General features: G+C 33.9%; 4 protein-coding genes across 4 annotated transcripts; 2 read left to right on the forward strand and 2 right to left on the reverse strand.

The window, feature by feature from the left end:
• Positions 1–5,724: 5,724 nt before the first annotated feature.
• Positions 5,725–8,154, forward strand: GLTP2 (glycolipid transfer protein 2). Its single transcript, XM_021428887.2, has 6 exons — positions 5,725–6,134; positions 6,235–6,290; positions 6,543–6,673; positions 7,341–7,476; positions 7,826–7,969; positions 8,058–8,154. The coding sequence occupies exons 1-6, from the start codon at positions 5,975–5,977 to the stop codon at positions 8,091–8,093; spliced, it is 663 nt and encodes a 220-aa protein (XP_021284562.1). The 5' UTR covers positions 5,725–5,974; the 3' UTR covers positions 8,094–8,154.
• Positions 8,155–8,286: 132 nt separating this feature from the next.
• On the reverse strand, positions 8,287–11,344 carry LOC110416795 (endoglucanase 25-like). Its single transcript, XM_021428885.2, has 6 exons — positions 10,963–11,344; positions 10,547–10,857; positions 9,960–10,442; positions 9,723–9,855; positions 9,444–9,619; positions 8,287–9,360 (listed from the first exon to the last, which is right to left on the reverse strand). The coding sequence occupies exons 1-6, from the start codon at positions 11,342–11,344 to the stop codon at positions 8,989–8,991; spliced, it is 1,857 nt and encodes a 618-aa protein (XP_021284560.1). The 3' UTR covers positions 8,287–8,988.
• A 1,230-nt stretch (positions 11,345–12,574) lies between these two features.
• Positions 12,575–18,220, forward strand: LOC110416796 (uncharacterized protein C57A10.07). Its single transcript, XM_021428886.2, has 4 exons — positions 12,575–12,810; positions 12,964–13,687; positions 15,223–15,347; positions 17,692–18,220. The coding sequence occupies exons 2-4, from the start codon at positions 13,093–13,095 to the stop codon at positions 18,007–18,009; spliced, it is 1,038 nt and encodes a 345-aa protein (XP_021284561.1). The 5' UTR covers positions 12,575–12,810; positions 12,964–13,092; the 3' UTR covers positions 18,010–18,220.
• Positions 18,221–19,116: 896 nt separating this feature from the next.
• On the reverse strand, positions 19,117–20,439 carry LOC110416770 (pathogen-related protein-like). Its single transcript, XM_021428843.2, has 4 exons — positions 20,252–20,439; positions 20,036–20,168; positions 19,644–19,945; positions 19,117–19,561 (listed from the first exon to the last, which is right to left on the reverse strand). Exons 1-4 carry the CDS (start codon positions 20,387–20,389, stop codon positions 19,418–19,420), a joined length of 717 nt encoding a protein of 238 aa, XP_021284518.1. The 5' UTR covers positions 20,390–20,439; the 3' UTR covers positions 19,117–19,417.
• Positions 20,440–22,896: the final 2,457 nt, after the last annotated feature.

The raw sequence follows: 22,896 nt of genomic DNA on the forward strand, positions 1-22,896 counted from the left end.
CCTTAGTCTTCAATGGGTCAATTCAAAGCTGCCAAAAAGATGTATCCATCTTCATGAACAAAACAATTTTTTTATCAATGTGGAGGATTAAATTAATATTAATAATATTGTAAAATGTAAACACTTAATTTATATAAATTATAATAAAAGATTAAATACAATATTTTCGTATAATACAAAAATTAAATTCAAAATTTGGTAGACATTTTTAAAATATCTATATATGAAGACCACACCTTTGAATTATTAGAAGCTGGGACTTAGTACCTGTAATAGTTTGATTATTGTGTGAGTGAAGGTGCCACTAAATTCAATACAATTGATGAGGGTTTTTTTTTTATATATGTTAAAGGCTGAGTTCAGAACTTGAATCAAATTTCAAACCTCACCAAATATTTAAGGATTAAGCAAAAAGTAGGATCAATTAGCTAATAGGAAGATAAGATTTGAAGCTTAGAATAAATTATGCAATTAATTTTTATATTTTAGTAAAGTAATAGATGCAGTGTTTATACAATAATTTATAAAAATTGAATCTTTATATTTTTCTAAAATTAACAATGTCAATCTAATTATGAACAATATTAAAATTTTTTTGTTATTCTTACTAACATATTTCTTAGTAATGTGACATTGAATATGATAATTTTTTAATGATGACATGATTTTTTTATTTATTTTACGACACTTTTTTATTCCTTTAAATTATAGAGTAATTTTTTTTTATAATTAAGGGAAGGAAAATTTGAACTTTGCTCTCTAGACAAGAGCATAATGTACAAACTGATAAGCCAAATGCTCAAGTGCATAAAAATTTAATTTTTCTCTATGTTACAACACTCTTTTTCTAAATTTTAGAAATCTATTCATAATTTTGATTTGTTTCTTTTCTAATCCTATTTAAAATTATTAACTCACTCTAGATAATTTTATATCCACACTTATAAAATCTTTGTTAGTACTTGGTCACCCCATATTGACACTACTATTACATCATTTATAAAATGTCCCATCATCTTCATCATCATCATCATCATCATAGTACCAAATTCAATATCAAATAAAGAAGAAAATGTTATATCAATACAACCGAACACCATATTGGTATAGATGATAAAATTTTTTTAACATATTAAAGTAACATTATTAATTTTGAAAATATAAAGATTTAATTTTTACAAATTATTGTACAAAGATTAAATTCACCATTTCAATAAAATACAAAAACTAATTGTATAATTTAACCGAATCTTTATATATATATTTTATAATTAAGAGAAAGGAGATTTGAACCTTATTATTTTAAGTAGGAGGTCACTATTTTACTTTAATTTAGATGGTTTACATCAAAGCCCATAATATACATAAACCTCAGCATTCTACTTTAATTTGCTGCATGGTCATACAACATTATAATTAAGAACCAAACCCATTCGGCACTGCTAGGATTATAATTACCACTCTCTCAATTGGTAACAATATTTGGCAAAATTAAAATGCAACACTTCACCAACAATATTATGTTGATAATATTGTTGAATTTAATTTCCAACCCTGATGTTGGACGTAAGATTCCGTGGTGGAATAAAAATGCACTATTATAAGTAGTGTTTATCATAGAATGTTATTGACTTTTTGGGAATATGTCCTTTGTTGTACTATTACATTTGCAATCCAAGGATGGTACAGTCACTTGTTGACTCTCCGACACTAATGCGTATTGGCTCCAATTTTCTTTATGCATAAGAGGCAGAACTTGTTGCATCTGGATTTGGTTCAATAAATGGTGCATATATATATATATATATATATATATATATATTCTTTGATTTAAAGAATTGAATTTAAATTAATCTTTCTTCAATAGGAAGAATAAAAGAAGTTTAGCTTGTTCGTAGAACTCAAACTTGACCTATTTTATATACCTTTTATTGATGGAAGTTTTCATTTTTTGATTGATCAATGCCCAGTTTTTGTTCTAGGCGCAGTGAACTGCAAATTATTTTTGCGTTGTAGTTAGAGAACATTTTGAACTTTACCGTCAATTGCTTTTTGTATGGTAATTGCTTTTTGTAATTGTCTAAATTTCTCATGTCCGAATCAAGTTATTATATTATGAAAAATCTCTCGTTAAACAAATAAAAATTTTGAAATGATAAATTGGTTGTTGAAATCAATACATTCATTTAACAAAAAAAAAATACAAGATTGAACTCTGCTTTCCTCTTTAGCCTTAATTGAATGTATAAAAAGTGAAAAAAAAAATGAAAAAAAAAATGTAAAAGACATCATGTGCATTACTATTGAATTATTGATGAAGTCTATCTAAGAAGATGAGATCTCTAGGCATGAATGTGTTTGATCATTATTTTCAAAAAAATTAAGGAAAACAGAAGAGGTGGGTGAATTATTCAATAACCTTTATCAGAAAATTTCATCACTTGTAACCTAAGAGAAACAAAAACTTAGATTTACTTAGGGTTTAGGTAAAGCACTACTCCATAACATTTGTTCCCTCACACAACAGCACTAGAGCCTATTAGAACGTTTTAAATATTTAATAATCAACATATTGATAATTTATTATTGAGTGAAATAAGCTTCAAATATTCTTAAAGGATTCCATTTCTACAAGCAAGGTTTTAAATATCAGGTTTGCAAGCTATATATTTATATATATTAGCCTATAAGCTTTTACTTGAATGATGTAAGAGAAAATTAATATAAAATGTTCAACCATATCCATTAGTTGAATCATTGCTTACATAAATGTTTAATTATAGTGATTAATTAAATACATAATTAAAAAAATAGAACAGCTTAATTAAAGTTGGAAAACAGGCTCTTTAGTTCCTTTGAAATGCATAGCCAATAGGCTGTATCCATATCGAGCTAGCTAGTTGCCTACCCGAGTAAGCAAACAATAGGGGAAAAAAAACACAAATAATTATTTTTAATGAAATAAAGAAGTGAAAAATGAATGAATAAATATGGAGGAAATATCTTTAGATCTATGAATATGATTGCAAATAATTAATTAATAAACTCAATTAAAATAATTATATTCTGGGGCATCTATGAAGAAAAAGTGGCTTGCTTCCCCGCGGTGTGGTCTATGACAGAATAACAACCAACAGAAAATGTAACTGTCAAGCTGCAGATATATATTATTCCCAGAAAAAAAAATTGCATTTTCAAATATTAATATGAGCTTATTTTATCATTGAAGAGTCAACCTCTACTATCCCAATGGTACCTTAACACCATTTAATTTTAGATTTTTGGATCAACAACCATTTAAACCAACATTACCATAACAAAAGAATTTAAAAGAAAACAAAGAATTAGCAAGGAGACATTTAGATATGGGTAACATTATCCATATTTCCTGCTTGAAGGTCCCAAGTCTTGAACTTATTGTGGTGAAAGTGTTTGTGTTTCTTTATGAATTTCAATTACTAAGTTTAGATTTTATCAAAGTAATAAATTCAAGGAATATATTATAACATATATAAATAAATAAGAATCTTAACTTAATATAATTAATTACTCACTTGAAAAAAAAAATAGAAACTAAAAACAAGTCAAGCTATTTATGTCCATATCATTTTCAGCTCCAGGAAGGGGAAAAAGGAAAAAGGAGTTCATGCTATTCTCAATCATCATATGAATTCCAGGTTGCAGATTATTTTTTGTAATAACAGCAACTTGCATAACACAAATTATCTATATGGGAGGTCCCCTGGAAATGTAAAGAGTGCTACAACCTTTTTCCAATGGTTCTACCCCAGCAAAAAGCAAGATATATGGAAACCCTTTTTCACTGTTCTTAAACTTTTCGAAAAATGTTTGCTTTCCAGGCCCCCCAAGCACCGATGCTAGTTCAACTTCTCAAACTAAAAGGCTTGGGTCTTCTCAACCTTACATTCTTCTATCTAAAGAATTATGATTGAAAACATCCAACTTTCTGGCCTGCCATTATCAAAATAATGGATATCAGCAGTCTTTTGTACTGTTTTTTTTTTTGAAAAAAAAAAAATTGGGTTTTAATTATTACCATTTCAAAATTAGAAAATTAATTCTCTAATTCCAATCATATAGTAAATGCTTGAGATTGTGGCACTACCCTAATGCTACATAAATATTCACAATTGGTATTACAAATTATTGGTGAAGTAGCATGGAGTTGGACTCCATAAATTTTCAGCAATATATACTCTATAATAGTGGTGGAGTCAAACTTTCGCATTTGAGGAGGTGAAAAGTCGAAGATAATGTTTATAAAACATTCATACTATAAGTTCAATGTTTGACAAAAATATAAAACAACTTAAATGAAAAAAATTCATATGAAAATTATATAAACAAATTTTAAAAATTATTCAAAAAAATCAATCTTAATAATTATTTAAAAGAATTAACTAGCATAATCATAAATAATTTAATAATGATAATAATCTTAATTTCTAGATAAACTTAACAATAAACAAAAACTAACAAATATAATAACAACAATCTAAATGGGAAGTAATCTCCTAAAAAATATTAGAGCTATCAATAACCAATTTAATGGGGAAGCAATTCCTTAAAATTAATCACAAATTTTAAATACAATATTAATAAATAATTCAATGAGAAAGCAATTTCAAATAAAAAACTTAATTGTTTACAAGAATCTAAGCAAAGAAAAGCACAAAGAATTTGTAGGAAATCAATAAGTAATCTCTAAATAAATAAGTAATAACTAACTTTATATATTTAATCAAATTCGTGTTTTGTTACTTTCAACAAAAAATGACTTAGACAGTAAATCTTAATTTAAAATCACAAATAGAAATTATTAAATAAAAAAATTTTAAAGTTAAAAATATTAAAAATAAAATAAATAAATAAACTAAACTTATCAATTATTATGATATGAAAATTGAGTTACCGACTAAAGATTTTCTGCATAGAGAATGCTAGCAAGCGAAAAAGTATAAAAATTGTGAAGTTTTTGAGAAGTGAGGTTTAAGAATAATTTTATTATAATAAGTTTTATTTTTAGTCTTATTAAAATTAATTATTGTGGATATTTTACCAAATAAAAAATTATTATTAAGAGAAAATTATAAAATTTCAAAAAAATAAAAATGCATTAGAAAAACTTTAAAAGTTTTGTAAAGAAGAAATTATAAAATTTTAAAAATATAAAGCTAAATTAGCCCCCCTCCCCTCCGCCTCTGCTCTATTAGTAATATTTCTGTGAAATAAATTTATACATAAAGTTTCATATATAAGGATCATAGATTTGTAGATGGCAAAGACCTCAAAATCATAGAGCTGTAAATTTGAATCCATGCTGAAACCCTGTTAATAACTGTCAGCTGCTTTAGTTCATTTCAGAATTTCTAGTGTGTTTTGCTCCCGAACGTTGTCGGCATGGCCAAGATGATGACAAATATTCTCTCATATATCGGACAGAAAAGAAAAAAAAAATTGTTTTAGTTCAAGGACCCACAACAGTTTTTGGCACTCATTGAGATCAAAGCTCAGGCTAAAGAGTACAGTTGAGATCTTAATAACCATCCGTCTGTATATAGCGTAAGATCTCATTTAAATAACAGTGAGATGATAGCTCTCATAGATAAGTCCAAGGTCAAATACAAAGTCACCATCAATTCTTACAGAAAAAAAATATGAATATTAAACAATAATTAACAATAAAAACAGCAAATAATAATAATAAAAAAAGAGGGTTTCAGGTTGGAGAAGCTACATGTTGTCCAGACCAGCCAGTATCTCTGAAGTAAGAAACGAGTTTTGTTAGTTTAATTCAATCATACATCTCTTGGAGTAAATTCTAAATTCTTAAACCTCAGAGGTGTCTGCCTACATAGTCCATAAAAAAAATTCAGGAAAGTCAGCTGTGAGCTATATAAGGTTATCTAGAATCAAGAATCAAGAGAGAAGAAGGAAGTTGTTAGAGACTGAAATGAAGAGAAAAAGGGAAATGGAGAAAAGATCAGAGTTAAGGTCGGCCAGTGAAGAGCTGTCCATGATAGCCAAAGTTCAGCCTGGTGATAATCTTGATGCAGCCCATATAGCAACCAAGCCTTTTCTTCATGTCTGTACCTTGATTCTTCAAGTTCTTGGTCAGTTTCTCTTCTTCTTCTTCTTCTCCTCTCTCATCAGACGTGTGGGTCCAAAAGTATCAACTAAACTTTCTTTTCCTGCATTTTTGTTCTCTTGCAGATAAGATAGGCCCAACTATGGCTGTCCTTAGACAAGACATTCATCAAAATATCCAGGTTAAAAGTTAAACTACAGCAAAAGGGAAGCATCTGGCTTCTTAGATTTCCACTTAATATGCATACTTGACTTTTCTTGCATGACAAGAACGCCCTTGTGACTTTTCAACCAACCTTGCACTTCTGGCTTTATTTTTGTCGTTTCACCGATTCTTCCATGGGCATTTCTGTCCCTGCAAGGACATGTTTTTGTCATTTTATTGATTATTTGAACATTGATGGAACCCTCTTTTTTCTTCTCTCTATTTTTAGAGATTGGAGATTCTCTGCGAATCCGATCCTACAAGATATTCAAATTTGATTGAAATATTGAAAGAAGAAGACAGTGAAGGCAATGCAAGAACAAATACCAGCTGCAGCAGAGCCGTCCTCTGGCTTACCAGGTAAGCAGATTATATATGTAAATAACTCACAGTTCTCTAAAAATATTCCAATTTAATCATAGCTAGCGAAAAGGTTAGAGGATATGAATAGAGCTCTTCTCCAATAATTTAACTTATTACTGTAGATTCAACTTTGCCTTCTGTGATATTATCATCAGTTAAGATAGTCTGTCTGTCACTCATGGCTGACATATCAGAGTTTAATGAAGAGTCAGGGTCTGCTATCTTTGACCTTCTCTGTTATAGGTCTTTACTATGTTATGATTTGTCCTTTACTGACAAGCTGTTATTGTTTTTTTTTTTTTTCATTTCTTTACCAATTTTCATTGTCCTAGTTGAAGTTTCAAAGAATTATGCTGTTTGCTCTGTCTTTGTCCCCAGTGTTCATGCTTTACCCAATTTAAGTAAATAGATGTGGTTCATGCCTTAATGATATTGTTAACATGCATCATTGGCATCTGCAAAAGTAGAGATGAATACAGAGCCAAAGCTTCTCTTGGAAACTTCTTAGCTAGTATTGGTTTCAATTTCCCGAGGAAGAAGTTTTATGAGCACACTTGAAGACACATAGATATACGTCTTGCTCTTGGTCTAATATCATTAGTTATGCTAATAGTTTAAGGAGATATTTAATTGAAAGCAAATAAATTTATTTTTCTTTCTTCAGGTCAATGGATTTTATGGTAGATTTGTTACAAAGGTTGGTGGAGAATCCTGGGCAGAACATGGAACAAGCAGTTGAAGAATCCTATAATATAACTTTGAAGCCATGGCATGGATGGATTTCATCGGCTGCTTTTAAGGTATTTAAGCATTTCTTCTCCTTTGCAACAAAATTTTCCCCTCAGATCTTACTGCCTCTTGAGTCTCAAGTGCTTAATGATTTAGCAGTTCTTTTTATTGACCTAACCCACTTGTTCAACAAAAAGCTTTCATTAGATGGCAGGATCTGAGGCTAAATTTCTAGCTTAGGCATAATATTCCAGGACTGCCTAGAATTCTGTCTTGACTACCATTGTTTCATTGACACATGATGTAAGTCATCAAATGTCATGTTCTTAATGTAATGTTTCACCATTGAGCAAAAGTACTATAACATTGCCTTAACTTGTATCTTGCCTCCACATGAACTAATCGATGGAAAGTTTACAGGTGGCGCTAAAACTTGTGCCTGATAGCGGAACATTCATTAGCCTCCTCATGACAAAAGATCAAACTTATGACAACCTTAGAGAGGATATGCAGACCTTAATTTCATTACTTGTTCCTATACTAGAAGAGATCCACTCTATCCTGGTGAGGATATATCTTTGTCAATATTGCTCATAAATGAGTGATCCAGCTTCTAGTTCTTTGTTTAATGCTTATTTTCTTAATTGTGCAGAACTTTTATCGATTGGATAGGTTAAAGTCTACCTAAGGAGAATATATGGGGGAAAAAGGGCAAGAACAAACATATAAAGCTTGGTTTTCATATAGCATGTAGTCTTCTCCAACCCATTTTCTGTTGCTTTAAAAATACGTCTGTAAATAGCCTTCTAAGTTGTAAGCAAAAATTTGCTGTAACAGCTACGTTTTCTAATGTATCTAAACACGTAATACAGAGAGGATTCCCTAAACCACTCTTCCATTCCTTGTACAAATATTTGCACCATCAGGGAAACAACCAATTTATTTTAGACTTGAATTGGTATTAAAATGGGACTTTGGGGGGCCTATCTAAAATGAAAACTAGCTGGGGAGCCTGAGATGAAAACTGTTCAAGCACAGCATTCATTCCCAGTCTAAAGTCTTTCAAAGACAAAAGTTGGAAGTAGATATAAGAATCACGGAATGGATGTCAATTAGTAATGGGCGGCTGGAGGTGCCACCTCTTTAGCCAACAATCATGTAAAAGAAGTCATGTACTCACCTAGGCTCAAAATAGACAATTGGCTGTTTCTTCTTTCAGATTCCTTTTCCAAGGTAGTTATAAGATTCTGCACCTTCCAAAAATAAAACATTTCTCAAGCCAGTTAAGTGCAGCATCTACATCCTTCAAACTAAGAGAGAGTTCTCAAAGGACAATCCCCCTGAATCTCTCAAACGGACATGCAGAGTCCACTGCCTAATTTGAAAAATAAATGCAGGAATTTAAATTATGCACATTCCCTGTGTATGAGTTTCCCTTCTCTTATCTCTTGATCAATTAGCAATTGCAAAAGGAGAATATGTAATTGTGCTCAAGGAACCGTATCCAAGGTCAACTTTTTAGCTGAGGTGATAGCAACAGAACTTCTACTACCCATTTGGAACTTTGTGGAAGTTTAATGTTGTTAAGGAACTCGAGAATCCAACTGAACTTTTTCAAAGATTCCCATCTGGTCCAAGCCCAAATTAGGGGCATGATTTGCAATGAGTGCTGCAACCAAACCAGCATTGCTTGCTATGCTTGGTTCTGTGAACCATGGCTTGTCCCTTTCATCAGAGAAACCATCGAAGTGATCTGGTCCAGCTACCATTGCTCCCCAAAGTATATTTGGATTTCGATCTTGAGAGTGTAGCCATCTATCACCTTCAGCACAAGAGTGAAATTGACCATCCCAAGGAATTGATGCACTCCTATGGTGAACTTTTGTTGGATAGTGGTCTCCAAAGCCAACCATGTAGCTCATCTTCCTGGGATTGTCTCCTAGAATGTAATTAACCTGCTATAAATGATGAAACAATCAGGATTGCTTTGTTGCATAATTAGGACCTGCATACTTGTTATAGACTGATATACACTTGCCTGAGAAATGGAGAAGCTCTGTAACATTTCCAAAGAAAAACCATCATACTTGGTGCAATTACCACCAGATCTGCCAAGAAGTGTGAGGTAATCTTTGTATAATTTACTCAAAAAAGATGCTGTTGCTGCAAACTGAAGTGGTTCACCATAATCAGGCCTTAGGAGGATCAATCCACCTACAATAAAGTCATGAGAGATTAGAAATGATAAAATGTCTCCAGAAGGATACATCCATTTGCGTAAAGCACATGAATAGATTCATCCTTTGAAAATATTTACCAGGTGTTCTATTGAAATTTTGCTCTGAAAGATAAGAACACATAAGCTGATCAGTCATTTCGGAGGATAATCCCAATGCTTTTTCATAGGGAAATCCAAGATCATGAAAGAACCGAAGTCTTGTTAGCAAAGCCTACAAAAAAATATACTTGGAAATGAATTTAAAATCCATGAATGCATAAAATATAGAAATTAAACCTTAATAAAAACCGCATAAAAGGTTTTTACTAAAATTACCGCAGTGGCAGTAAGCTTATTATTCCAATAGAAAATCCCTTTGTCAGCTATTGTTTCATTATTAGATGCTGCAGCAAAGTTTGTGGTGGCATAGTCAAGATACGTATAGTTCCCAGTGGCAAAGAACAACCAAGTTCCTCCCCAAACCAACTCATCTTTGTACCCAGATGAGTTATAAAACTTTCTTGCTTCTCCTCCACAAGCATCAATAGTGGTGTAAGTTACAGCTTTGTGGATCTTGTCTTTCTTTTCTGCAATCCCATATAACTTCTCCGCTGCTTTTGTTAATCTTTGTGAGTGTTCATTCTCTTCTTTGAATACTATTGAAGCTGCTGAAAGTGCTGCAACTATTTCCCCTGCCAAATCAGAAGCCGTCTCATCACAAACTGAAACAGGTCTATAATAGCTCATGTCTTCAGGCCTTTGCCAGCAATTTATGTCATTGGAGCCTGGATTTCGAGTGTCATTACCAGCACTTCCAACCTAAAGGCACATTCCAGAGAGCAATCTCAAATCTCACCAATCTACCACCATGATTAAGATTTAAGACACTAAGGTTTAAAGCACATAATTTATAAAAAGCTTGCCTGTGAATACAAAATGGTGGGTTCAGAAGTAGCATTTGGAGCAACAAAGACCTTGAGCAAGTAGTCACTGCCCCATCTGATAATGTCTTTTATATGCTCAAGCTCACCTATATCTGCATATTTTTGATGATATTCGATCACTGACCAACTCAACAGCGTGATGGTATAAGCTGTAGGGAAAGTAAACTTTATGTTGTTTCCAGAATCATAAAATCCACCCACAAGATCAGCACGCGTATTTCTTGTATTCCCATCACGCAATCCTGAACTTCCTCGGAACTTTATCGGACTTTTACTTGGATAATTCCCAGCTGCGGAAAACAAATTGTACTGAGTTGTATGGACATCAATTAAAACTAATCTACAAGGACAATGATCTTAACTTTAACATAATGCACATGAAAACAAATTCTTACACTTTTGTGCATCAAAGAATGTTATAGCTTGGTTAACTGCAAGAGAGAGATTCTTAGAAGATTCATGGTGATGATTTTTGCGAGGCAAAAAGTGCAGCACCAGGCCAAGTGCTAGGATAAGAAAAGCTACAGTCAACGAAATGTAAAGAAATCGCTTGTAGTGTGCTTTATCTGTGATAACAAGCTCATAATCATAGGATTTAGAGTACGCAGAGGGAAGGGAATCATAGCCAGTTGAGGACTGTGGTAGAACTTTGAAGTCAAGTTCTATAGAGTTCCATTTGCTTGCTGAAGGAAGAAGCCTGCCTGCTTCGGATATTGCATGAACATACGTTGCAGAGTACTTATCTGCATCAGATGCTGAAGTACTTGAGCCTGTCATGGTTGAAGAAGAAGAAGCTAGGTTCCAGGAAAGGTTTTACGGGGAGAAAAGAGAAAGAAAATTGTACCGCCTCATTTTTATTTGTCTTGGCTCATCTGCCTGCTTCTATGTACAGTTGTTCCTTTCCAACGTTGAATACAGACCCTTTTCAGAGAACAGCTTATTTCCGAAAATTGATTAATCTAGATCCCGAGCAGAAATAGAATTATAAGGCAGTTCACTGGCAAAAGCACACTATTTTCATGCTACCATGGTGTGCCACTCTTGCTATCGGACTTTTGGGATAACACTTACGATGATAGTCTTATTCCTATAAAACAGTCTTAAGGTAATACTTTACCCTTTAATCTTGATAAATTGAAATTATCAAAATTATCTTGATGAGACTTATCAAGTTATCTTTTTAAAAATGAAAATTTATAAATAAATTTAGATGCTTTACCACTACGAGTGTCTTAAACATACAACAACAAAAACCTCTCTCACTTATAGAAAAACCATTTGCCCTCTATCTCCATTGTTTAGCCAATTAGCCAGTGTGCTCAATTTTGCAGTAGTTCTCCAGATCAAGTTTTGAAAATCAAAAGGTATGTAAAGATGATGGAAATAAAATTATTTAACAATTTCTTTTAATCATTATGTTATCTTAAAAGTTCCCTAAAAATTATTAGTAATATATCTCCTTACTTTGTTTGAGCTTAATTTTAATTGCATGGAAAGCCCACTAACACATCAGTAATTATAGCACAAGTAGAAACAGAGTCACAAACAAACAAAGGATGAGAAATTTTGACGGTGTTTCCAATGATGCCATGGCATTTAGTTTTAACAGGCGAAGAGACAGAGATATGCCCTTCATCTGGTAAGCCTCTGCCGGCAACTTTGTACAACAGCTAGAGCTGCCATAGTGTAATAGTGCCAATAAACAGTCATTAAGATCAATGGCACCTTCTTGTGTTTGAGTCAATTACAAGCAAATTTCAATTCTTGCATTTGTTTTTTGTTTTAAAGATTGAATTTCACATTAGCCTCATAGTAATTGTTCCATAGTTAAAAAGGTTATTTCTTTCTCCTTGATATGTTCAGCAGGCTAGGCACGATCACAAATCCAAACATCAAACTTGGGCTAGTATTGTAACTATTTGTTAACTAAATGAACTTGAGGCCGGGCCACCTTGATAAGTAAACACAACCTTGGGCAAGGTTGGAGTTGTTTTCAGGCCTAAAAGCGGCAACCCAAAAACAGGTCCCTGCTGTTTGTCTTCCTCAACCATCCCTGTGAACAATTTCAACGTCCCAACTCCATAGACCAGATACATTTATTAGTCTCTCAAGTTCTGGATCTAAACTTTGTACCGTCCGTTTAACTCTCTCCCTGGAACAAATAATCAAGCAGTCTCATTAAAAAGTTAAAACAAAACCTTGCCACCAATTTGCGTCTTTGACAATCATCTGCCAGATTTTTGGTGAGTGTTCTCTTTCTACCTCTCCGTAGTTCAACTCTTAGAATTCAAAGAGAACCGAAACCCCATTTCATTTATCTCCCTGAAAATTCATTTCTACTTGCCTAAGCTGCAAAAAGGCTTCAGCTTTATTGATCAAGATCTTTCTTTATGTAGTTTATGCTTGACTTCGTGGAATTCAATCAAATAAGGTCACGATCTTTATTCATTAATCTGTCCGTTTACCTATCTGGTTATGCTTAATTCACATAAATTTCGAAGCTTTTCAGCTGGATTTGTATTATCATGAATAACTATCCATTCGGGTCAAATAGTCCTAAGTCCTTCAATGCATATCCAAGGGGTGATTTTGATCTAGAATCAGGAACTATCAAAAGGATCAGAAGGCCTAGAAATTCATCATTTTACCCTATTAGAATGATTAAGTCCTTCGCTAACCGGCTTCGTTACTATTACAAGCTACATCCACTTCTTGTTTTCTTCATTTCCTTGTCATTTGGGGTCACAATCCTCATAGTTTTATCTCTATATGAGCACCACTATAGGATGCTGAGTAATTATAGGAAGCTTGATGATGGGTTCAATATTAATTATCCCTTTGCCAAGCTTAAAAATCTTGTAATGGTTGCTGGACATTCGGTTTATACAAGTAGTAGTTGTGGGAAAGTTGATAAGGAGGATTCTTGGTTTTTGGAGTCTTATCAGAAGAATCCAGGTCAGGCTGCTACTTTTTTGGCTCACATAAAGGAAGGGATAGAAAGTACAGCAAGAGATGATGAGGCTTTGCTTTTGTTTAGTGGTGGAGAAACTCGAAAAGATGCTGGTCCTCGAAGTGAGGCGCAGAGTTATTGGACAGTTGCTGAATCCAAAGGATGGTTTGGTATGTTCACTTATTCACCCCTTTTAATTTCCTGATTGTACGCTGTTCTGCCATACCTCATTTCTAGTTCGTATGTTGCAATCATTTGAAGAATGAGATGTAAACTTGACAACTTCTAATGAGTTTGCTGATTGTTTTCCTGGTTATTCTCCCTATAAATTTGTTACTTTTTTATGCAATATCATGCTTACTGATTTCGTGAGCGTACCTAGATTTAGTTCAGTAACTTCATTATTCTTTAAATCCAAATTCACAAACTTTTCATAGCACCAGTGAGAGTTCAATTATCGTGATTTTCAAGGCGCCTTTTCAATCAGATATTAGTGATGAGAATAATTATGGGGCAGTTGTTTCTTTCAACAAAATGCTTGGCTTAGGTGAGTTAGTCAGAATACTCATTATACAAGAGCTTGCCTCAAATTCGGCCACGTATTTATTTTGAATATATTGATACTGGTAATGTTCTTAGAGTGGATTCCAGTTAATCCATGCCTTTCAAGTTTCAGCTAATAGGACATACTTATACAGGCTAGCCATTTCATGTTTCATGTCACTCCTATAGAAACTCCTAATGTATATACCTGGAACTGATGTATGTAATCAAATTCTCTCATGTGAGTGGTTAGCTTGTATTTTTTATACAATTTGGCACCTTTTGTTGGCTGTTCATGTTGTCTTGTAGAAGTCTTTACTTAGTAGGTTTGAGGTCTTATCTGGGAAACTCAAATTAATCTTCCTGTCTGATGTATTCACATTTCAGTGTGTATGCTTCATCATTACTAAGTGGATGAAAATTTGGTGGACAAGTAGTTCTAATTTTTCATTTCTGTTGTTGATTCTGGCTGTATCATCAGTTTTAGTGACTGTGGACTGAAAAGTTAAACCAACAGCATGTTTGAAGAAGAAAAATTAATGCCAGTTCATAATTAACCTCCAGGATGTTCTAAATTTGCAACAGAAATGCTGCAAGTGAGACATGTTTATGTTGATTTGGGCATCTTTTCCTTCTTTTTGAAGGGAAAAATGCAAGGGCAAAAGTCCAAGCAATAGTAGAAACAAGAAAGAAATTTTAATGCCTGGAATCTGTAATACTTTCCTGACTTGAGTTATCAGAAAAAGTGAGAAATGAAGCATGAAGTGTTTTCTTGCTCTTTGGTTATGCACTTGGTGCTTAAATCACTAGAGCTGTTTGTAGTACTCTCATTTTGCTTCCCAAGTGGAACAACTTCTCCCCTTTTATAGGTGTTTTAATAAGGGGTACCCGCTATATTGTATTATGAAGTAATTTCATGTTATCTTTGTGAAGTTGTTTTTGCCTTTTAGTTGCCATTCTATGTTTATAATTATGCCTTATGGCACTAAAGAACTCCCTTGATTTCTTGATCTATGAAAAATGAGTTTGTCACTGCTATTCCAGTTCCTAGTCAAGTTCTATGAGTTTGCTTCTGTCCTCTCTTTATTCCGTGAAATCGTTTCTGCAGCATGAAGGCTTAGAATCATCTGTCTCATTGTTATTATATTTGATTGTTTTTCAGGGAAGGAAGAAAGTGTGAAGTGGAGGTCACTAACAGAGGAGCATGCAAGAGATAGCTTTGAGAATCTTCTCTTTAGTGTTTGTCGGTTTCGAGAGCTTACTGGGACATACCCACACAACATAACTGTAAGCAAATCCTAATTCAACCTTTCTGCATTTTTGGTTATTTCTTTCTTTTACTTCTCCCTTCCCCCTCATCTTCCGGCCTATCAGCATGTTTAGATAGAGTGAAAGAATAAACTGGAAGGTCTTCAGTGAATAGTTTCTGTTTTCTTTTAAACTGATGCTCTTATTCTTGGTACAAAATAGCTATACATAAGACCAATTATGATTTCGGTTCCAATGATAAGGTCATTGACCACAACAAAAATCACCCAGATAAGTATAATTGCAGCCACTTACAGGGAATAATACATTTAAGTTCTCCAAACATGTCAATTTTCCTGCATACAAAGTCAAGTCAAGGGTATCCAATGTAGCGCTTGATGATCAAATCAGAAAGGTATTGGGTGGGTTCATAGAACATCTTGTTGTGACTTAGACCTTAATCCAAACCACTAAGTTGCAACGGAAGACAATCAAAGTCACCAACTTCTATGTTACATGGGCTTGGGTATGAATGTCGGATATCGTTATGTGTCTACATTTTCTGACCTGCCTTTTCTAAAAATCTCAGTCTCATGGATTCGGCTAAAAAGTGTCAAAAAATAGGATAGAGATACATGGACACTTCCTAAAATTATACTATTTGTATGGTGCCCTAAACTGCTGAGTCCATGTAACATAGACCAACTTAGAAATTAGATTGATCCACTTGAGGCAAAACCATTCAAAAAACTCAAAAAACAGTAAAGAGAGAACGCAAATAGTAAATGTGATTCAGAAACCTATTCCTTACATCCATGGGCACAGAAAGAAGAAATTTACATTAAAGAACAGAGATTGCAATTGTCAAGCTCTCTTGAAACCGCAATTACAATCTCTTGTCGGTCGCTTGGGATTTCTGCATGTTTGCCACTTCCTTGATGGTGGTTACACAACTTAACCCCAAAACTCAAGATAAAGACCTCTTAAAATTCAAAGCTCTCTAAACTTTCTACTTATCCTTTTTTCTCTGTCAAGAACCTTACCCCTAAATATTCCAAAATTGCCCTAGAGAGAAAGATCTCCTTTTTTCTTCTTCTCACTTTGCTCTTCATCAAATGCAGCTTGTTTGTGCACTATGCTAACAAACACCACATACCTTTATCACCAAGAGACAGAGAATGCAAAGCTCCCTAACTGTTACACACTGTCACAAACTTCACCTTCTTGCTAACTCCATGGCCTGACTGTGCAAACAACTCATTAGCTAACTCATTGGTCGTACATTCTCTCTTCATAATCCTTGGGATAAAGAAGGATCTTACACTGCAACCTTATCACATCCTTGAGAAATTTGTTGTTAAAGTGGCAGAAATTCCATCCCCTTGAAATCAAGATTCTCAGCCTCCACCATATTCACGTCTTCTTGACTTTTTCAATTGTTGTCCCTTTGTTGAGTTAAGGGTAATTGGGAAAGAGAGCAATCTGGGAATGAAAAGAAAATTGTGTGAAGGTAAAATGGAGATTACGGGGTGAGGTTCTGGGCTGAGAAAAAAAAAAGGTGAAAGTTAGAGAGTTTTGAGTTTTAAGAGTTCTTGCTCTTGAATTTTGGAGTTTGGTCGTGTAACCACCGTCAAGAAACTAAGAAACACATACAAATTCTAGGTGGGTGACAAGAGATTGCAAGTGAGGTTTTGGGAAGAGCTTGACCATGGTAATCTATATTCTATGATAGTGAACTTCTTCTTTGTTGTACTCGTAGACATAGGGAATAGATTCCTGAATCATGTATATTATTCGTGGTCTCTCTTTACTGCTTCTTCTTTCATTTTGAGTTCCTTTAATGGTTATTGACACAGGTTGGTCCATCTAAATTTTAAGTTGGTTTTTTTGATAGTCTTCCACTGCTTCTTAGTTGTTTGGATTATGGTCACAACATGTCTTCACATGTTTGGATTACGGTCACGATATGCGTCCTTAGACATCAGTTAGAAGTATATATATTACTCCAGATAAAAGCTTGTTACATGTTCTTCCCATTTGTCAAGTAGCTGATGATGGAGGTGTCGTATCAACTAATCCCAATGTGCCAAAGAATTACTTTGATGAATAAAGAAATCGTTGCTCTCTGGAAATAGTATACCTCTCAAACTTGACCTCAATATTCTGCTTACTGGTTATGCTAGTAGAGGCTCGCTCTGCATTTGTACACGTATGATGATGGTGATGGAACCCCATTGGTTTCCTCACATGTTACCCGGAAGTACTTAGCTATTTGTTTATTTTTTTAAATATGTACTGGCTAGTTCTTTATTTATAACAAGTGCTGTCTTGTCCTCCATTTTTGGAAAGAAAATTCATCCTAAACCTATTGCATTGGGACCAGGTTGTAAGTTATGATTTCAAGGAAGAGAGATTTGCACACTTGCATCGCTCTGCCATTGGCTTTCCAGAGTCACGGTTCTTGTACACAGGCACCCCAGCTTCAACAACTTCGAAAGAAGCAGCTTTGAAAGGGGAGGCATTGGTGAGGATCCAATTTCAACAGGATCCATATGGATGTATCGGCCCACTTAAGAGGAAAAAAGTAGGCCGAGATCCCTTCCATCGGTCAATCCCTTATCCCAATGGATGCCCTGAAATTGAAGGCCTGTTTAGGTATTGCGGGGCTGCTCCTTATCCAGGTTCTCTGCCATGGGCATAGTAAAATTATCTTATGCTATATTACATCTTTTCATAGCCTATACCACACCTAGACCTCCAAAACGAGATTATATAAATTTTCAATTACCGAATTAACAGAAAAAGAAAAGATGAATTTGAGATAAGATCGCAACCCTCATTCTCTCTAGTTTCATAGGATAATGGTTGATGGAGGAATATGTCCTTTTTCCCAGTAATCTACGGTACTACCTGACTGCATTTTTGTAGTCCACTTTGACATGGCAACCAACCCTTAATCCGAATTCGGTTTAACTCAGATCTAATTTAAAAAGGAGCCAATAATTTGAATTTATTTAAATCAAAATTCGGTTCAACTTGATTCAATTAATAACTTGAGTTGTTTAAATTCAAATTTGACTTTACCGGTGGAGTTGAAGATGGCATGTCCTGTTTTGTGGATTTTAGGGTGCATTTGTTTTAACATAAAATGGTTTTTGAGGTTGTTTGGATATTAAAAATGAGATTTAAATAAAAAAAAAACCCGTTGATTCTGTAAATTTTCTTACGCTCTTGAGGAACAATTTTGTTTTGTCATTTGTTTATCTTAACAATAAAAGATATTTACGGTTATCTAACGGACTTTTAAATTTATTTTTCAATCAAAGTTCAAAGGCAAAGGCAATAGGATTTTTGAAAACAAGTAAAATGCTTCACTCTTGTGCTATTAGTAAATATATTACAAGGTGCCTGAAACCTAGGTTGCAATTTTTTCCTTGTTAAAGAAACAGAAGCGAAAGCAAATAGCCGGCATGGGTCATTTCCCTTTTTCTCTGCAATCACACTCTTCCACAAACAATCCCTCATTTCCATACCTCCGGGTTCATGTATTCATCAACGCTCTATTCCTCAAACCCAGATCGATTAAACCTAACCCACATAAATCTTTTGGTTCACAAATCGTATCCCAGTTCAGCAAGTGTACCCTCCTCTTGTCCTCCTCCGTTCCCCTCCACAGAAAGACAATTAGAGCATGTTTGATCTAGCTTTTGTTTTTAAGAAATAGATAAATTGAAAAAAAGTCAGCTCAAACGAGCACTTAGACATGAGTCTATAAAGATGTTCACAATCTCATTCCAAGGAATCAGTATGGAAAATTCTTCCAATTAATATTAGGAAATCTGGAAAGACAACACAACAAAGCAAGTTGGAAAGAAGCCTTTCTTTCAACCACGCTGAAATGCCCCATTAAAGCATTTGCTTATTTTTTGTAGTAATACTATAGGAATTACATAAAAAGATGCAGTATCCAGCAGAGCTTGTTTTATTGTTTTTCTTTTTTCTTTTTTTCCTTTGATCCAATGGTTGAGTTTAATAATGGGAGTCAATGCAAGGGCGACCTCAAAGAGGGTTTTGTTTTCATTTTACATTGCAGAATTATGGGAGAACTTCTACCCCGTGTTCCTTAAGAAGGGACAGCTAGAAGCTGCCTCTAGAGCAGAACTATCCATGGTAGCACCCTTCAGCAGACCTCCCAGCAGTTCCCCACGATCGTAAAAGAATTCCACCCTCACAATTTTCATCTCTTCATCCACCTATTTTACATGTAATAGGTTTTGGTTCATACACAATTAGCAAGAAGGAAAGGACTAGAAATATACAAGGTACAGTAGATACCTCAAAGATAGCCATTCCGTAGAATTCTACCAATTCTCCAGTTGGGGCGTGTCCTTTGAAAGGACCTTCATTGTAACCCCAGTGCCTGAACTTGTAGACAATCTCCGGGGGCCCTGTATAAACCTTAAGAACCTCCAAGGCAAAACCTCTTGGAAACGTTGTTGTGAAAGCCCTGTGAGATGATTCTGACGTTTCCTTATCCGGATCATAACACCTGAACTCCTCCGGAAGGGAAGTTTGCAACTGCGGGTTATAGCCTCCGCCAAGCTTCTGTATCCCTTCCATGGTTAAAGCTTCCTTACCTGTACACAGATTCGAAAACAACATCCTAATGACAAGATGAATTACTATAACTCGTAAAATGAGCACCTTGATTGAGTTTCTGGTATTACCATTTAAGCTAAAAACATATTTCTTTGTATCAATTGTTTTGAAATCTTCAAGGCGTTCCTTGTGGAAAATTTCCATTTCCCATGTCTTTACAAGGTTCTGCACCTTTTCCTCTAGTGATCCGGAAGGCCATACCTTCCATTCACAGATTAAAGATTGGTAAGAATAGATAAATAGACAAGCAAACTAAGAGGGAGAAGGGATCAGAAAGGAGAGACCTTGGTCCTTTCTTCTTCAAAGAGCTTGTTCACAACATCGTAGCTTGGAGGATCTCCATACCTCCATTTGGTGTTCTTCTCTTCTTCACCATGTAGATAAGAACGATATTTCTCTCCCTCAACATTTGAAAGTTCCATTTTCTGAAGAGTTGAAACTAGGAAGATTATTTCTTGCTTATCTATGGTGAAGAAGGGACCTTATATATATATAGGCCCAGTGTTTACCTAACTTGATATTTGAATAATCTTCTGGTGATCAGACCGCTGCTTGTCATCATACGAACATGAATATCAATTCATTAAATTACATAGTACATTTTGTTTTAAGTATCCATTCAATGCATTGAAAGTTGTCAGAAGAACACTGCCAAAAATTGGTGAACATAAGATTCCGTGAATATTTTATTTATTTGAAGAAAAGGAAATTCGAAACTATCTTCAAGATATATACACATAACGTTCAATTGTAGTGGTATGGTAAAATATGAATTTTCAATTACAATAACAACAACTGATCAGAGTGCGACAATAACCACAACGTCTTGATATTATTTAATATTAATAATTACTAGGCTAAATATCAAACTACTACTTATCATAGAAAGAAAAAAACAAATACAATACATCACAACTTATAAAAAAGAAAGATTGAAGGAGATGATTAAATAGTTTTTGAAAAAAACTTTAATCTGCCAACTGTTGTTTTATAGTGAAGAAAAAAAAATGTTTCTACTGCTCCTCTGAAGTGGAAGGGGCAAGCAATTAGATCCGGTGAAAATAGGTTGGTGAAGGAACAAAGGTTTGAGTATTCCTATAATGCATTAGTTACTGTCATGTGGGATATATGTTTTTCTTGTTGCAAAGGAGAAGTCAATTCACTCACAATTTCAAATTTTGATTCCCAATGTGTGGAGAGAAATTCTGTTTGCCCTATTGCTAGGAAATTTCTTACCCTTCATTGACATCTATTATCCTCGATCACTTTCCCTTCCGTGCATTTGCAAGTTTAGGCCGGCTAAGACTTTTGACTTGGCACTCCAGGGTTATTGGTACTTCTCATAAAACTTGCTGACTACTCTGACTGCAATTTTTAAATTTCAGCCAGTAAATTATAGGGAGCAAGAGCTAAACACGACCTCCACCAGTTTCTCCCTTCGCCTGTCAGCACCTTTGGTTCCCAGTTATTATTTGCTTCCCTTATTTGGTTGGCAAAATTTGAATAGAAATAATACTTCTTAAGTTTTATCTATTCTTCAAATCAGTAGAAAGTTATTTTTAACAAAACCTAACCCCCACCTCCTTGATATTAACAATTTCATGTATGATGGAATAACTTTCAGAATCATTAAAACGAAATTATCTCCAATAAGTTTAGAAAATTACAACGTTGTTTATATAAAATCTTTTTTTTTTTCTCTTCTTCCTCTCCCTCCTCCTCTTCCAGTTGCATAGTTCTCTTCCACCATTTCCGGCTTTGCTAATCACCACCGCCTCTCTCTCATCCACCTTTCCATCTGTGTTGCTCTCATCCACCGTCTATTTTTCCAGCTCCGCCTTTGATCGTGTACTTGTTTGATGTCAAGAAAAATGAGTTGAACTAAATATGCTCAAGTATTTTTTTTTTTTGTTCGGTGTACAAGATTCTGGGTTTAATTTGCTGCTGCCTTATTTTTTGTTCTTTGTTTAATGTTTTGGGTTTGCAACTCTTTTCATTGAACTGATCAAAATTATTAAAAGGTGCGTAACATTATGCATAATGGGTAAAAACTTCTTTCTTGGTGAGTTTTCTTTTCATCAAATATTTTACATCAAAAATATTATTTGAAAAAAATATTACCCAGATAAGTTTCTAGCAACTTTAAAAAATTTTTCTTTTCTTTTTGTCTGTGTCAAGGTCAAATTTTGAATCAAAATAATATATATAATGTATTATTTCGATAAAAATAAATATTAATGTAATAAAGGGTATTTTTATTTTTCTATCACTTAATTTTTTTAATTCAAGGTTATTTTTACTAATAAAACACTACAATAAATCATAATAGTAATATTTACTTTTTTTTTATTGTGTCAAACTATATAATAGTTATTTTATTATTATTATTATTATTATTTATTTTTACAAAATAATTATTGTATTTTACTTTTGTATATTCTGCGAACCAAACATCTTGTATATGTAAGACGGTGGCTGTCTGCAAATGTCATTTTCTTGGAAAACAAGAGTATTAGTACATATTCAGGCAATTACCCAAATCCATATATTTGGATTTGAAAACGAGAATTTTAAGTATTTTTGCTTTAGCTTTTCCGCAACACTAAAAGAGAAGATAAAGTCAAAAACCAGATACCCCGAAGAAGGAGGCTCAAAAGTTGTGGATTCATTAACTTTGGCACGTTTTGCTTGACAATGATAATGACTCCTTTTCTAATGTTCAACCTAAAGTTTACAAGCATCACTTCATGGTTGATGAAGTCATACTTGAAAATTTAAAATTGTTCTTTTCTTTCTTGTAAGACCTCAATCTCACCTTAAATGACAATGTTTCAAGTTTATAGTTATGTGTTCACGCTTTGACCCAAGTGAGCCTAAACCCAATTTAGGGCATAGGTTGAAATCAGTTAATCATGCTCTCCAACCAATC

This window comes from Theobroma umbraticum, unplaced genomic scaffold, assembly GCF_002168275.2.
Source record: "Theobroma umbraticum cultivar Fairchild unplaced genomic scaffold, ASM216827v3 scaffold_51.0, whole genome shotgun sequence".
Classification (NCBI taxonomy): Eukaryota; Viridiplantae; Streptophyta; class Magnoliopsida; order Malvales; family Malvaceae; genus Theobroma; species Theobroma umbraticum.

Bases quoted from the DNA above. Each gene is read 5' to 3' on its own strand.
- GLTP2 (XM_021428887.2), top strand. From the start codon at position 5,975: ATGAAGAGAAAAAGGGAAATGGAGAAAAGATCAGAGTTAAGGTCGGCC. The intron at 6,135-6,234 runs GTCAGTTTCTCT...GTTCTCTTGCAG, and splicing joins CTTGATTCTTCAAGTTCTTG to ATAAGATAGGCCCAACTATG. The intron at 6,674-7,340 runs GTAAGCAGATTA...TTCTTTCTTCAG, and splicing joins GCCGTCCTCTGGCTTACCAG to GTCAATGGATTTTATGGTAG.
- LOC110416770 (XM_021428843.2), bottom strand. From the start codon at position 20,389: ATGGAACTTTCAAATGTTGAGGGAGAGAAATATCGTTCTTATCTACAT. The intron at 19,946-20,035 runs GTAATACCAGAA...ATCTGTGTACAG, and splicing joins ATATGTTTTTAGCTTAAATG to GTAAGGAAGCTTTAACCATG. The intron at 19,562-19,643 runs GTATCTACTGTA...CATGTAAAATAG, and splicing joins ACGGAATGGCTATCTTTGAG to GTGGATGAAGAGATGAAAAT.
- LOC110416795 (XM_021428885.2), bottom strand. From the start codon at position 11,344: ATGACAGGCTCAAGTACTTCAGCATCTGATGCAGATAAGTACTCTGCA. The intron at 10,443-10,546 runs GCAAGCTTTTTA...ATGTGCCTTTAG, and splicing joins CCACCATTTTGTATTCACAG to GTTGGAAGTGCTGGTAATGA. The intron at 9,361-9,443 runs GCAAGTGTATAT...CATTTATAGCAG, and splicing joins AGAGCTTCTCCATTTCTCAG to GTTAATTACATTCTAGGAGA.
- LOC110416796 (XM_021428886.2), top strand. From the start codon at position 13,093: ATGAATAACTATCCATTCGGGTCAAATAGTCCTAAGTCCTTCAATGCA. The intron at 13,688-15,222 runs GTATGTTCACTT...ATTGTTTTTCAG, and splicing joins TGAATCCAAAGGATGGTTTG to GGAAGGAAGAAAGTGTGAAG. The intron at 15,348-17,691 runs GTAAGCAAATCC...CATTGGGACCAG, and splicing joins CATACCCACACAACATAACT to GTTGTAAGTTATGATTTCAA.